General features: G+C 27.0%; 1 protein-coding gene across 3 annotated transcripts in view; it reads left to right on the forward strand.

The window, feature by feature from the left end:
* The window catches only part of LOC106689696 (puratrophin-1), an 898,854-nt gene that overhangs the window by 609,393 nt on the left and 271,829 nt on the right, over window positions 1-17,632 (forward strand). For all 3 annotated transcript variants that reach the window (XM_067051911.1, XM_067051912.1, XM_067051913.1), the window contains exons 7-9: window positions 4,912-5,002; window positions 5,275-5,361; window positions 17,431-17,547. In XM_067051911.1, coding sequence (XP_066908012.1) covers window positions 4,912-5,002; window positions 5,275-5,361; window positions 17,431-17,547 — 295 coding nt within the window. The remainder of the gene's footprint in view (window positions 1-4,911; window positions 5,003-5,274; window positions 5,362-17,430; window positions 17,548-17,632) is intronic.

Consider the following 17,632-nt stretch of genomic DNA (forward strand, 5'->3'; position numbering starts at 1 on the left):
TATTATCTCATTACTATATTATTTATAACTTCTTCTAAAAAAAAATAAACCTTCAAGTCATAATTATTTTAAAGATAATGATCAAAAATTAGTCATTTTAAATTCCTAATACTGAAATCAGCAATTCATTAATACATTATATATTGATCTCTTGTTTGAGATGAATAACTTAATTAAAAACAAACCTTGTAAACTATATTCCAGTCGTAATTACCAAATTTAAAGATAATAATTATTAATTATTCATTTTCATTTTCTATCGCACAAATTTATAATTATCAACTTAGTAGTTCATTAATATATTATGTATTCATTTCATAGTTGAGATGAGGTGTTAATTAAAAACCACAACTTAATAAAAAACCTCTTAGTCATAAATAACTAATTTAAATGAATATATTTCAGAATATTAATTAAATATTCATTTAAATTTGATAATAAAAAAATCGAAATTATTAGTTCATTACGGTTTAGTCTTCCTTCAGTTCTAGAAAAAAAAGAAAAATGAATTAACTAATAAATTGAAATTTATAAATTAATAGTAATAGTTCTGTTAAATGCTCAAAAGAAGTTTTGAACTTTTAAATTATAAATTTAGTTACGAAAGAATCCCTATAACGTTGTGAACCTACAGTTTACTAAGCCTTTAAACATAAAATTTATAATAAAACCTTGAAGATTAAAATGTTATTTAAATCATGAATCTTGTCATACGTCAATACAATCATAAAAAACTACATTTTTTCAGAATGCAATTAATTAAAAATAAATTAATTTACTAAGATCACTTCCTAAAATCTAAGGAGGAAGTTTAAATCAGAAAATGGCCGAAATAGACAATTTTTTCCACACCACAGGATATCTTAAATTTGGCATGGTTCTATAACAACTGTGTTTTAGAGGAAATTAAAGAAAATATCCAGAGAGGATGGTAAAAAAATGAAGCCACAATTTAAAAATCTACCATCGTGTGTGTAAATAAATTTTGGCTATTTTTAACATAAATTATTTTTACCACCCTTCCTAGAAATGATATCAAGTGATAGATGGAAGCTAAATTGTTATGATTTGTAAATATTTCATATATTCGGGAAATATTGAAGGACTAAGCTAGCAATTAAACTATAATGGCGATATCTATAATTAAAGTGGACATGTTTTGGCCTAGTCCTGAGTGTCATCTATAGTGCTGGAGTAAAATAAAATAACAACACATATTGTTTTGTTTCTATATTGGCCATTGCCTGATACATTGGAAATAATATATAAATAGTAACAGACAGAATCTATGTAATTGGAGACAAATGCAAAAAATAAACTTTTCTATTCTGGAACGCTTATCACTAGGCATCATTGACAATAAATAATATATAAATATAAACAGAAAAATCTATGTAAAAGGAAACAAATGCAAAAAAACAAACTTTTTTATACTAAAACGCTTATAACTAGGCATCATTGGCAATAAATAATATATAAATAAAAACAGAAAAAATCTATGCAATAGGAGACAAATGAAAAAAAAAAAAAGTTTTTATACTGAAACCGCTTCTAACCAGGCATCATTGACAATGAATCAAATTATTTATTATAAAAGATATCAGGGATTAGTTAAGATGGTATGTTTCTCGAAACAATTACTTATTTATATTACTTTATTTTAAGTTTCAGCTACAACGCTTAATATTATTTATACATTCTAGATTTCTTCCTCTCTGAAGAAAGAGTTATAGAAGTTATAAGATGGTCTATAGTCTGTTACGGGATACGAGAGGAATCGGGTAATAAACAACGATTACTGCCCCTCAAAACCCAAATCCACCAGATCAGACTTACCGCAATCTTGCCTTCACAGTTTCAGTCAACCCATCGGACGTTTACTCGTCAGTTCAGATTTTATTAACATTTTAAGGATCCATTTGTTACAAAGTCCCACCTTACACACCCATCTTATTCCCTGCAATGATACGACCTGCATTAAATTTACCGGGTGCTGTTGTGTAGCCAACGCCAATAAATTCTTATAAATGTTGTAACAAACAAAAATATTGTTGAAGCGTAAACGTAAACTTGGGATTATAAACTAATTAATTGATATTTTAAGTAGTATTGATTATTATATTATATTAGCATGATTAGGGTTGCTACCGAATACCAGCTGACACCAACAGGAAGGAAGCAGTTGATTACAGGAACTGATACCACGCCTCTTCCGATCCCGGCAAAGGGGAAACAAACCCTTACGTAGCATCAGCCAAAAGTTCATGACTCGTACATACGTTGAAGCCGATTTATTTACTATTCACAAGGATTCTTCAATTATACTAATTGTAATGTAATGATCGTGAGGTCAGTTTTCTAAGAATAGGAATAATAAAAGTTGAAAACTTCACAAGCCTTAGTAACCCACAATCCAAAATTTTCTGGCATTTGTCTTTTCTAAACGTTTTACAAAATGCAGTTGTTCGACAGAATGTTTTCAAACAAAAGCTTAAAGTGAAAATAATAATATTGCAGTCAGTCGATTATTTACTTCATAAATATGATGCGCCATTATTTCAAATGTTTATGTAAAATAAGAAAATTCTTTTGTTATATTTTTTTTTCATATTGCAAAATATATTTTCTACTTTATTGTCTTATTGTTAATTAGCAAACCACAGTATAAATCTTCGTATATGTGTCCAATATAATATTGGTTGTACTAACGATCAATTTATAATTTATATTTATATTGTTCGGTCAATTTATAAAAATAAAATTGGTATACAACGACGAAGAAAATCTCAACCAATGATTCCCAAACCTCTGCTTACCAAGAAATTGACGATGGCTCGACTTGAGAAATAAGTTAAATATTTAAAAATTAGGTTGCTTATAAGAGCATTTTGGGTCACTTTGGTAGTGCATTCACCAGTTAAAACCTTTCAGCTATAATAACTGGTAATGAAACACTGATTTTACCGATATGAAGGAGATGGTCGGGGGGGGGGGGGGGGATTCAAAAAACCCGTTTTCAAGTATTTATTTTCCAACGTTTGGCCCCACTTTGCAGAGCTAAAAAACATACAAAACAATTTAAAATATGTTTTGAGATAAGGTAACAATAAAGTAAACTAAAGTATGGTTAAAAATGATGTTGATACAAGCGAAAACAAATATAAAAATTGAAAAAAGGAAATAATAATACGATGAATAACAATAATATAGGTTATTAGACTTAAAATGATCAGGAGACGTAACAACATTTAAAAATACAAAATTATATATAGCAGAAATAAAAATTGGAATTAATAAAGGTCAAGAAAAAATAATAAAATGAAAAATATAACCAATACAGCTGAAAACTTTTTTTTTATTCCTTTTTGACCGCATCCCTGACCATCTCCTTCATATTCAGTAGGAAGCCCTGTAAAAAGTTGACAAGGAAATATTTTAAGCTAAAAGAAATAAAGATATCATCTTAAAGCTGGAAAACGACGAGTCTAGTTCGTATTTATCACGTGCTTCCCTCTCAACAATACCAACTTTATCAGCTAATTAAGCAGAAATCAAACGCAGCTTCGAGATGGAAAGTATTTCTTACCGACTTATAAAATGCACTTTATTCATATAGAACTAACAGAAAAAAAAAATTCGTGCTGCCTTATTTTTCTTCTTCTTTTCTGCATATTATATTGCCTACAGAAAAAAAGAGAAAAGAAACAAAGTACATACAAATTGATTTCTTAAGACAACATTTTATAGGTAAAATGTTTTTATTGAGAAATATCACTACATGTCTCATTTAGAAGGCATACTAGCCCTAAAGGAGTTCATTTATAGAATGATTTCAAATGAGATAAATAAATTGAATGGTACCAATGAAATTTGATAGAAAATAATAGTAGTCATATGATCTTAAAATGTTTTGGCAAACGGCATGAACTAAACGATTATAATAAAAGTCGCCATTATTTCCTTATCAATTTTTTTTTCTAATCACCATTGGTAATATAAAGTTAATAACTTTTTTGGTATGCGTATTCATCAGATTTCTAATAACTTTTTCGAGTGATTAATTAAATAAGACATGTGAAAGAGAATCAGCTTGTTTAAAAACTCAAATTTCTACCAATAATGATTACCAATTCAAAATTCTTAAAAAAATTTGTAGTCATGAACATTGGTACTAGATTAACTAACTTCAACAGTATTTCTTGTTCAATAAAAAAAATCAAAGTATGAAATAGTTTGGCAAAAGTGAAAGACATTAACCCCAGAATTCATAAAAATTAATAAAGGTTAAGCAAAATAGTTGAAAAGCCTTTATTTAGAGCCCTGTACTTTAATTACTCATGTTTTAATTTTTCATCATCGTTTACAGAACAGTGCCTATTTATTATATCACCAATGCAGTTTTAAGTTTTTATTTGTAATATATTTGTTGATTGATCGATTTGTATCTACTAATAAAAGATAAAAAAACTTGAGATGATCAGTACCGATAATTATTATTTTTATAATTTTTAGGTATCTCAAAATATCTTTTCAGCAAATTATACAACGGTTTTGAATAATTGAATGCGTAACAAAACTATCTTAAAAGTAACTTATTAACCCTTTAAACAAAGAAAGTGGTAACAATCAGAATTTCAGTGTGAAACTTTCAATGTAGTAGTTTATTTTTAACTAAATGTAACCCCAGTGACTAACAGTATATTTCAGAAATATTAGTAAAGTCAAATTTATTAGTAAAATATTAATTTAAGTTTATTTACAATACTCAATAGCATTAAGTTATGTTATACTTTATAAATAGAAATTAATATATATATTTAAAATTTGTTCAATTATATTTATCTGTGATATTAGCTTAAGTTAAAATAGTCATCTAGTTCAAGTTCTATTAATTTTTGTTTTATTTTTTAGGTGTGACCGAACACGCTCTGGTCTTTGCGTCCTGACATCACTACCTTTGAATAATTTATCAACCTTAGATAACGTCCTTTTATTAGTAACGGTAAGTTTTAGAAAATACAATATAAACAACTACAGTACAAGTATTGTGTATGTTTATTTGCCTAGATCCGTGTTGTAGGCACATAACCAGGATGCATTGGCGAAGGTTTATGATAACTCCAGAAATACAACTCAATACTTATATTAACCTTATATTATAGGAGTAAAAATCCCTCAAACCCTCCCTGGCTATGTGCCTTATAGCTTGCTAATAAATTTCAATGAAATCTATTCAAACTCATTATGGCTACAAATAACATTAATTTTTTTCAGCTTCAAGAAAGAATATCATTTTCAAAAGTTATTGTATGGTCACCTTCTCAACAAGAAAGTGGGAAATTGCCGAAAAGTAAAATAGAGGTAAATATTATATTTGATATTAAGCTCTTATTCAAATATTATTATTTCATAATATACATTACTAATTTGATCTACACTGCATTAAATTTCAATATAATTTTCATCAAATATCTGAGAGAAAAAACCTTCCTTTGGAAATTTTCTACAAAATCATTACTAAAAGTCATGTAATGCCAAAAGTGGTGTTTGCATTTTACATTAATAAATTTTATATAATTCAATATTATATTATTCATATAACTTTTCTTGGTAAGTTAACACTGTTGAAATGGAAATACTCCAGACAATAATCAATAAATAATTACTCCAAACAGAATCTATGTTTTCAATTCTGGATAATTTCGTTTATAAATTTTTTTAACTGGAATGTTGGTATGTCGAGCATATTTAATAACTAACCATCCTAATCTAATTTACAGAGGGGATTCATTTTTCACAGACATATAACTATTGAATTATTTAACTTTTAAGTTAAAAGTAAATAAAATATAATACTCGATAATATGAAATTTATAAAATGTGTTCAGAAATTACAAAGTATAGTTACTTGTACCTTATAATTATTAACATCAGAATGAAAAACGAAAAAATTTGATAAATAAGCTGAACTAATACTACTTAAGATCATTAAATAAAGTTAAATACACAAAAAAATAAATAAATAAAAGGATATTGTACAGGAAATATCTTCAATTATTATTTAATCAGGCATTAACAATTTAAATCATATATTTAAACATAAGAGATTTGCACAAAGTTTATTTGACTGGCACAAATAAACTTAAAATACCTTTGCAATCAATTTTTTCTTCCTAGACATATTTGGGTTAATGTAAAAGGTCTCAAATCATATTTCTAGACTACTTTATAGTAAATGGTTTTAGGCTATTAGTTTATTTAGCTTTATTTCGAAAGTATTGGAAAAAAAAAAAAAAAATGCGCATTTAGAGCGAGGTAGCTCAGTAGACAAAGTACTGAACTGTTTATTTCTGGACTCAGTTTCGAATCCAGCTTTACTAGACAACTTATTTATTCTTTAATATCAAGTAGGGATAAAGTGTAGAGTCAGGGGCATAAACAGCTTAACAAAAGTGACAGATAACACTTGTGGATGAGTGTGAAAACTGACCATAACTCCCAGAAAAATCAACATTCGTCAAGATGCAGTATTTCCTAATCATGTTCTGAGCCCAAGATTCTGATTTCATGCATTGTAATGGTAGTATTGTTGTTATTTTTAAATGTGCATTGTACATAATAAATTAGACATTGTTACTATTTAACAGGGAACACTTTTTATAGCCAAAGAATTATTGCAGTATCACGAAATATGACCAGTAAAGCAATAACATAATTAGATTAAATAAGTTTTATTTTTAAAGGAATGTGGGTGGTTATGGAACTAAGAGAGAAATATTATACTTGTTTGAATTGTATTGATGTTTCAACGTGCAGAGTAGTGCTAATTATATCCAGATACATGAGTTAGAAAACAAAATGAAAGAGTAAATAAAATATAATAACATAAATAATTTGAAACATAAAGAAAAATTAAATGCCACATAGTATTAGTACATAAAATTTTAAAATAGTGTTGTGTGATACAGGAACAGGACAGAACTTGCTTGGAGGAGAGGATCAGAGAAGCATATCCCTATGTTCCTCTCTCCCTCTTTCTCTGAAAGTATGAAAAAAGTATTATTAATTATATAAATTTTCGTTCCCACCAATATAAGGTCAATGTATTGTTATTTTACCAATTTGTTATTTTGGTATTTTGATTAATAAATATGAATTTCAATGAAACTTAGGTATTTGAGTGATATTATGTATTTTAAAAAAATACTTGCCTCCTCATAAAATTCATCAATGAAAAACAAATCTGTGTATGCCTTTTTATGTATAAATAAAACATGGAAACTAAAGTAATGAAAACTGAAATGGATAATTAAATATGAAAAAAAAAGATAAATATTTTTAACTCGAATTTAATGGTATATATTATGACATTTTATGATATATCAGTAATTTTGGGACTAAATAACTATTCCATTTATAGATATTTGGATAATATCATTTGAAAGTATTCTTCTTCAGTTAGTGATAAATTGAAGTAAATTATAAATAACAGATTGACTTTTTATAATATACTGGCCTTTAAATAAATTATTTCATCATTACAACCAAACACTTTAAATTATTTGAAAAATATTTTGCACCAAAAATTGTTAACCGATTTGCCTTCTATGTAGAAAAAAGGATTTTAAAAAATATTATTACCGAAAAGTAAAAAGATTACGTCACATACTAAATAGTCTAAAATTAGTATCTAAAAGTGAAAGATGAGTTTAAAAAATTTACATTGGGAAATAGTTGCTTTAGAATATTTTATAAAATGATTATTAGTTTCCATGAGCTTCATAATTTCTTATTTTATTATCTATTCCCTGTTGAACCCTCTTCCTCACACCAAACTTTTAATATTAAATATCTTCAAAATAGTTTAAAATAGGGGAAAATAGTTTCTATTGCTCCAGTTTTTCTAATCAGCTCATTCTGGCATGTTGTTTAAGGATAGTTCATTATTATGAAAAATGCTCAGTCCTCTTTAAATAAAAAAAAATGGAAGGGTTTTAAAAATCAAAACAGACAGATTACCTCATTCACAGAGTAATTTAATTTTGATATATATGTTAAATTGGAAATGAAGTAATCAAAAGATCATATTTTTATAAAAAAGATTGCAATCTATCTGCAGATATGTAACTGAAAAATTAGTAATATTTCTTTGTGAAAAACCACACATACACCTCTCAACTTCAAAAAGAAAAAGAAAACATCATAAGATAATAATTTCAATATTTACAAGTACTTGCCTGTGGAATGATTCATTTAAGGGTTATGAAAAAAAATTAAACACAGACACTTCTTAATTGTGAAGAAAAATGTGCTGTTTAGAGAAATAACTATAAAGAATATAAAATAAGGAACTACTTAAGCTAATATGAGTCATAGGGAAAAAAGCTGAAATCTTTGAAAGATGAACAAAGAAAACGAGTACTTAACTTTTTAAAAAAATGGATCACCAATTAAATCATTATTTATGCTTAGTTTTAAAACTCCTAAATGCTTCTTGGTTTATTATTTAAATTACCAAACCTTTAAAGGAGTTTCCGTGCTATTTTGGTACTTCCAAACAATTGGTAAATATTTTTCAATGAGTTTCAGAAGGTGTAGGAATTACAAAACTGTAAATTAACAAGGTATCAAAGTTCATTTATTTGCAAATGATTGGCTTTAAATATCAGTTCTATAAGAACACCTCATGAATATGGTATAAAAGAGAGTAATCCTTTATTATAAAAATAAAGTTAAGGTTTTAAGGTTTGACAGATCATTACACACAGACAAATGTAATTGAATAGTGATGCAATTTTCTGACAGCATTAAGTTTGAATTATGGATAGACACATTTTATCATTTCAGTAAATAAATCAATTGATCAATTTTGTATATTTAAGTTGTGATATCAATAGAAAACCATGTTAAACAAAATTTAAATTTGCAGACTTTGGACTGAAAATATGTTTAAAAAATACTGAATCAAATGAATCAAAAGACCATGACCCCTTTGCAAACACTCAGATTTAGTCTTTCAATTAAACTTAACTACAGCGATCATGACTACTATAAACTGCTGTATCTTTTAGAAACAATTAAATTATTGAGCACTGCATACAATTCGAAGAATACATAAATACCGCCTTATTTATTACAAAGTTTTATGGAAAATGCAAAATATCATTTATCTATCATATCTATCTGTAAAAAAAACTAACAACCTATGTAATGTATGATTGATTTCTTTCTGAGATAGTTCCTGAATCTTCTAAACATCTTTATATGTTGTTAGAAAAAAAACAGTAAAATTTTCATTGGTGTATATATTTCCATTGCTACAATAGAAGTAATTCGTTTGTTAATCATTTTTTTATCATTAAAGTAAATTTATATCATATTTTATTAATCAGACAGTTATTAATAACATAAAAATAAATAAAATTATCTTTTATTAAATTAACTTGCTGAATCATGAACTTACTGTAACATTTAAGTTGGGGTTAGTAATTTAACTTAGTAACTTACTGTTACATTTGATTGGAGTATATAATAGTTTTTATCTTTTAAGGAAAAATCAAGGTAAATTATTATAAAACATGAAAGACAAATAAGTTGTAGCAGCATCATACTTATTTGGTCCAATTCATTGGTCTGAAAAATTAAATAATTTAATCATTATATCTGTTTTTATTATTTTTGACATTAGCTGATCTCCATTTACATTATTCTCTTGAAAAAAAATTGTTTTTCATTATTGCCTGCAATATTTTCAGAATAACAAATAGGAAATCATTCATTGAGTATATTGTAATATTTTCTAAATGAAGTTCGTTATCATACCAAATGAAGTCTCTGAATTTCGAAACATTTAAAATCAAAATATTAACTTTTCAGACAAATAATATTTTCCTTTAACTAATGTTAATTTTTGCTGTATTCATCAACAGAATAAGTATCAATCATCAAGTGTCTGTTATCAATTACTGTGATATACTAAATTATGCATAATTAAACATTCAAAGTTCCTTAAAACCTCAACTTGTGGTGAGGTATTTATTGTAACTTATGGTTCCAATATTAGTTTAATAGTTTCAGATAACCTCGTCCTGATATCGTTTGTCCTCTGACAATCTGTTTGTGAGTTGCAGAATAAATTCTGAGAGAGATACAGACCCAATGAGAAATATCGCTTTGAATGAAGTGTGTATTTAAGATCTCTAGCAGTTGTTTTTATGGTTGCTACCTCTCACTCTGAGCTGCTGAGGGTGTTGCTACAGCTAATTGTCCTTCAAATCAGTCATAGTGGTAAATGTAGATTGTGACTTTACTAGCCTTTTCCAGAACTGGCCTGATTTTAAACTTACATATTGTTTTTAAGAAGTTTCAATTGGGATTCCATTTTTAGTTATCAATTCCTTTGTATTAGTTGCTGTCTCCTTTACAGTTAGATATTTCATTTATCAGCCTAGTTTTATTTAAAATGAGTATATATTCTTTTCTTCTTATTATTGATATTATCCGTTTTAGATTTTGCTCTATTTTTTTAAAATTTACTTCTGTCTTTCTCTAATATGAACATATGATAAAACTCTAGTTCCGTCACCATTTTTGAATTCAGTATATTTTTACAAGAAAGGTAGCTGTTTATAAATTGCATGTTTACAGGATATCATTGGGGGGGGGGGGAGGGGAACTAATTTTTAGCTCTAATAACTAAGTAGTTGTCATGTTTTTCTTCACTTTTACTGTATTATTATTTTTACAGTAGGTAAAAAAAAAAGGTTATTAATATGAAAACGAATATTATTTTAACATTAAAAGCAATTGTTAGTGACTAAATCATTAAAACATTATGAAAATCATTCTAGATTTTCTTTAAAAGAAGTTTGATTATATTAATAAACACATGTAACGTATATAAAAATTGTTGTTTAGAATAACTTAATTTTGGGATTGCGAAGGTGCATTAGTATGGGATAATTGACCCTTTAATGTTGTACAAGCAAAATATAGCATAGGCTATATTCTATTTGGAGTTGTTTTTTTTTAACCTTAACAATTAATATGAAAAGTAGTGTTTCAGGTGACGAAAAATCGTAAATTTTAATTTGTTATTACAGTGTTTTTATTACTTTCAAGTTATAAATAATTATTGTGGAATGAAATTAAGTAACTGTGTGTGTTCAAATGATTTATTATTATATTTAATGGATTATCATTATGTATGAAATTCATGATCATTAAAAAAAAATATTTTAAAACATACCTTTGTGCTGAAAACCATTTGATACCCAACTAAGTAAGTCCTATTCCAGTGTTCCGAAGGGAAAAAATATCCTTCCGCCATTTTGACATTCATTAATTGTATTTGACCTTTTTTCTGTAGCAAATTGAATTTTTTTATGCAAAACAGATATCCTGAGTGAGCTGAATTGATATTAAAATAACATTTTCTATATTCTTTGGTGCAACATAAAACTACAATCAATTATTGAACTAAATATTTATAAGATTGCTAAAAATTCTAATGCTTAATCGATTATAGATATGAAAGACAGGCTTTATTGGTGTTGAGTTAATTCTTTACTCAAGTAACTAACTTACTACATAATTTTCATTTTCACCGTATTATTGCTAACCATAACAAAATTTATATTTCATGTGATACCCCCAAAACAACCCAGTATTTGCCTGCACCTAAAAAATATAATTCTATCAAAATGAATACAATTTTAACATTGAAAGTAATTACTAGTGTGTAAATAACCAAAGATTATGAAAAGTCTTGAATCTGTTGAAACCCTAAAAATTGACATAACATAAAGTTTTTTACTCTCTGTGTTATAATATAAAACTATGAGCAAATATTGAATTTAAGAAAGCTGAAAATTCTAATGGTGATCATAGATATGATTGATAGGTTTTATTCAGTCTTGTGTTAATTTCCATCATTATTAACTAATTTACTTATTGTTTTCTCTTTTACTATATAATTATTAACCACTACAAAATTTACAATCATGTACAATAATCAAGCAGGCAGAGCTAAATATGTAATAATTTTAGAATGAATATTATTTCAACATTAAAACTAATTGTTAGCAACTGAATAATTAAAAGATTATGAAAAAGAAATATCCTCTTTTGAAAAAATAATAATGAAGAGTAACTAACATAAAATTCAATGAATGTAACAATCTGTATTTTAATACTTAAATCCATTTTTTGAATGTGTAAAAGTTTTACTACAAAATTATTATAAGATAAAATTAAAGAACCACGGGTGTTAAAATGAGAAAGTTGATGAAAATAAATATTTATATACATAGCATACTAAAAACATTAACTAACAAATATTACTTATTTTTACATGATGGCAACAAATCAGTACACAATAGAAATCTTTGTGATTTTATGGTACTTCAATGAAATTCTTGAGTGTTAAAAATATTTAGAACATTCAATGAATTATTTAATGTTGGGGAAAACACACCATTATACAGTACATCTATTGTTAGTGATAATACTTTACCTACATTATAATACATTTAGATTGTTGAAATTTTTGAATGAAGTAAATTAAATGGAAAAAATAGGTTTTTCTACCAGGATGGTTAAGTTCAGATTTGAAATTGTTAAAGTTATAGTTTGATTTATAATTGTAAAATAATACTTAATGTTTTATGCGAGAATAGTTTGATCAGGACTCAGTATGGAATGAAATTGTAAATTTTAAATTATAGGATTCTTGAGATTAGATATATTCTGAATACTTTTATCAGAGAAATAGCAACACACATTTTAATTTATAACTAATATTATTTATTATATTGAACTTTTAAAAAATAAATAAATTAGTTCATGAGAAGCATTCAGTTCCAAAGTCAGCCAAGCCTATTTTCAAATTTTTACTTAGCAGTTTTAATACATTATAAACAAGGTTGCAGAATATTTCCCCAAAACAGTCAATCAAATCTGATTTAAATATTTTGGGAAGAAATCATTTTACCTTTTTATCATTTAGTAACAATTAAAAATTTGAAAATGAAACCTGATAAATAGAAGATTGACACCGTTTAAAAAATGTTAGTTTTAACTAAGGAAAATGATTGTGAGTTATAAATTCAGGTTCTTGGAATGTAGTCTACATGATTTTAAAACTGTAGGAGTAGGAAAATATAAGAAACTATTTAAAACTACACTAATGTAGACAATTTATTTAAAAAATTAATTATACTGAAAATTGCTTATTACGCAATCTAGGAAGATCAATTTTCCTAAACGTTTTAGGAAAAGGGTTAATAAATTTCAGGGAACATTTCCCAAACCTTTGCTAAGTTGCAAAACTGTCATAATTGTTGAGAAATTTTAGATTTTAACCACCTCACAATTGAATTTATAGGTAGTTCGAGTATTTATTGGAAAGATTTTAATTGTCATAAGTATGAATTTGCAGCAGCACTGCCTATCTTCTAGACTTACTTGCTACCACCCAATCAACACCTATAAATTCCAACTCCTATTAAATTTAAGAATATAGTGTAGGAGGTCTAGCAATTTAGGTACTTAATGAAGACACCTCACATAGAAAATGGTGGTTATCCAAATTTTATGTATATGGTAGTTATGTTTAATGTTTTAGTTTTAGTGCATAGTTTTTTTTTTATTATTATTGTTGGCTTGAGCTCAGATTGTATTCTTATTTTAAGTTGTTTATACATTTTATACTAATTTTAATTAACACTGTGTAAAAGTGTATTGACGAGTGAAACTAAATTAATTTTTTTACTTAACAATAAATAAAAGTACTAAAGGTAATACATTTTCTGTACTTACACACAATTATTATCTTGAGCACAGATAAATTTCCATGAACTAACAATAAGCTTGAAATTTTTTGAGCACCAGTATTGTACTATTTAATCAGTTAATAAATACAAATTACTTATGAGTGGTTAACCTAACAAATACAAAGATTAGAATGGGATCAAACATAATTAGAAATTTTTCATATCTAATAAGTTGACTAATAAAGATAGTTTATAAATTAAATATATAGTAAATTTATTCGCATAAATGAGGTCACCTGAAGGCATTCCATCTTAAATATTGTTACTAACCAAGGTGGAGTTGAGGGACTTAATCTTTCCTTCCTTTATTCATCCCTCTGGCTGTTTAAATACTTTTTCTCTTTTGCTTTCTTCTGTTTGACCCACTCACCTGTAATAGAACTTTCCATTCGTTATTATCAGTTCCTCTGATTCATAGTTGCTCATTTTTCATTATTGAAACAAACGTAAAGAGTCAGTCCATCCACAAATAATTGGATTCGATCTCACTAGGTATAACGTTTCCATTGGATCAGATAATTACATGTCGAGCTAAGTGAAATGTAGAAGCATATAATTCAAGTTAAAAGGAAATGTTTAGACAGATGATATTGTTGTGTACTTGGGCCCGAATCGATTATAAAATTAAGATATTTAACGCTAGAGATATGTAGTGTAGATTACGCCATAAACGTAGTATACAGTAAATGGCATTCCTATAAAATGCTCAGATATACAGATTCAAAGCATTTTCCTCGATGGGGTAGCTAAATTAGACAGGAACATAACACAAACTTGGGTCTCTGCACGGGAATGTGCGAGATTGATTAATATATAACAACATAATTTATAATAATAAATATTTTATTAATGTTTGAAACTCCTCTCCTTCAAGAGAAGATTCTAGTTTCGTTACCATGGCGAGGTGTTTGGCGTTAGACACCAATTATTTTTGAGTATTTTTTTCTATTTTATTTATTATATCCTGTGTCTGAATTATAAGTCTTTTTACTGTGTGTTGTATTTTCAGAAGCACACTAATGCTCTGATGATGCCCGAATTTGCAAAAATTTTCCAAGATTTTTTTAAACTATAATGAGCTTTTTGCGTATTTAAAGATAGAGTTCTGAAAATTAACATTTTCGTTTATTTTATTGCATTCAATTTACAACGTGCTGGCCTGCACAATACTTCTGTTAGGTTTTTTGATAAAAAAAAATTATATATTTATATAAAATAGGCCACATGTATGTAATTCATAACAGTTACAGCAGTCATAAATTAGAAATTAAAAAAAAAAAACTTTTAAGAGTACCTATGTGGACAAAAACTGAACATTTAACCGACTAGATTGACAGTGTGAGATATTTCTCAAATTTTACAAAGTCGGTAACATAAAAAAATTTGGTAGGAATTTTTTATAACTATTAAATTTTAACAAAATTTTTATCTAGTAAAAAAAAATAGAACTTATTAAATTACAATCTTATTATAAATTAGGGTAGATCAAATCTTGTGACAGCCTAGTATTCTACTGAATCCGAAAAAATCCAAATAATCTAATTATCCGTTAGATGATGGACAGATTACATCCGGCCGGACTGTGAGAAACGGAATAGAGCATACATCAGAATCCGACATTCGAACTTCAGCTACGTTTGCGTGGTACTGGAGACAACTTAAAAAAATATATAATATAATAATATTTTAATTAATTTACCTAGAGCACAGATTTCCTTAAAACATTTCCCCACTGTTTCCGAAATTGATAATTTTTGTAATGCATATCTCCAAAGGAAGGATTTTCCTGAGATTCATTTTGATACAAACAAGAAAATTGGATCAAGATTGATTTATTGATTGTATTGATATCACCCTATCCCGATATAATTGGAAGGAACCCCACCCCCCTATTTCAAAGTCTCAGAATAGTAAATTTTCAATTTTTTCTTATAAATGACTATGTGGCTAAGATTTAGACAGGTTGTCTTTTAACTCTCCGAAACTCTTAATTAAAAATTATTTCATATGCTTCAAAGAAACATATTTCATTATGAATATAAACAGATATACGATTCTTAAAAAAATAATGTTAATTAAAAACTTAAAATTCTCTTCTGAGCGGTTTACCCCATAAAAAGTATATAAAACATGACTGAATTCAATAGTCCCATATATACATTGTAGCATAAAAATTGTAGCATTTGGAGCTTCAACCTAAATTATATGAAAACCCAAGATGGATTTTAAGCACTATTATCGATTAAATAAATGGAAAAAAAATTATTATAATAAAATAGCATACGCTACAAAATTTATGAGATGGACGGGTTGCTTTGAGGAATGAAAAGCATTCTTCAGAGTAACAGTTGCTAAAAATACAGAGTAGAAACTTTTCATGCAAGTATTTTCCCCTGAAGAAGGTCTGAAATTCAGCTGAAACAATGGTACAACCAATTACCATATATCAGTATTAACACTCCTGACCGTACCCCATTTCTTATATTAAACTATGATCAACAATAAACGCATCGTTTATTTAATTTAATAACAGTTTAATTTGCTTTTGCCAGGTGTCTTTTATCCAAAATCGCTTGAATAGCGACTTAGATGTGAGATTACTAAATTTTTAAAACGCAACTTTTTAATTGTTTTTTTTTTACGACAAAAATAGTCTTCTTTTTGCAACTTGAATGTTACAAAGTTGTCATGATCTACTTTATACATGTAGGAATGGGAATGTACACAATATATGTGACAAAATGTTCTTTTACAAGTTACATCTTGACAAATATTTTTTCATTTAACTTATTCACTCTCTATTTGAATCTGAATATCTTAAAATGGTGTCAATGAAATTTGGGTGTCATGAGTCAATAATTTGTTTTTGTTTTTTTTATATCCGTAGCTTGTTATAGGTTTCTTTTGCCTTCTTCTTCTGAAGAAAAGTCCCTTTATTAATGTTTTCTGAGCATGCTATTCTGAAAAGATTACCAACGCCCTAAACATAGATTGCGACAAATGTATCAACATAGCTGTTCCATAAATCAGTTTCAGCATATAGATGCATTTATAAATCAAAATTTTCAAGTAAAAAGATATTTTTAATTCAATTTTTTTTTTCATACTATTATTATTTAAGTTTCAGGAAATGTGGTATAATAACGTATTATGAAATTGTTTAATACAGATGAATATGGCGCTGGTGATAAAAAAACTTCATAATATATGAATATTTAAAAAAAATTAGAAACATCTTCACAAATAAAATTAGTTTTACTTATTTGTGGTCGTCATTACTGACCACACACCATCTTCTCACATTTGGGGTAATTAAAATTAACACTCAATTTTAAAGAAATGATACTGTCTGAGACAATGATCCTAAATTAATAGTAAAAATTATAACAATCTACTGACAATAAATAAAATATATTACGATAAACGATACTCTGAATTTTAACTCTCAAAGCAATTTTTTCATCTTCGACGAAAAGTTGAACCCCGCGTTTCGGTACAAGATTATTATAATATGTACAGTAAATAAATTTAACATAGCATATTATTAACGTCACAATTATAGTATGTATTTCGGATTAATTATATTAATATTTTTTAGTATGTCACGGTCGCAGACAAAAGCTCTCTTGAAGAATACCTTCCACCAGACCAAGTGCCAAGTATTTTTGGTGGAGATGCGGTTCACGACCAAGCAGCATGGACTGATTTTTTCAAGGTAAGAGAATTAAAGAACTGTATTTAATTTATTTTATTTAATTAAAGAACTTAAATATTTCGTAATGTTAGTGCATTTTTTTATA

Source organism: Halyomorpha halys, unplaced genomic scaffold, assembly GCF_000696795.3.
Source record: "Halyomorpha halys isolate HHAL.00 unplaced genomic scaffold, Hhal_1.1 Scaffold47.1, whole genome shotgun sequence".
In the NCBI taxonomy this organism is placed as follows: domain Eukaryota; kingdom Metazoa; phylum Arthropoda; class Insecta; order Hemiptera; family Pentatomidae; genus Halyomorpha; species Halyomorpha halys.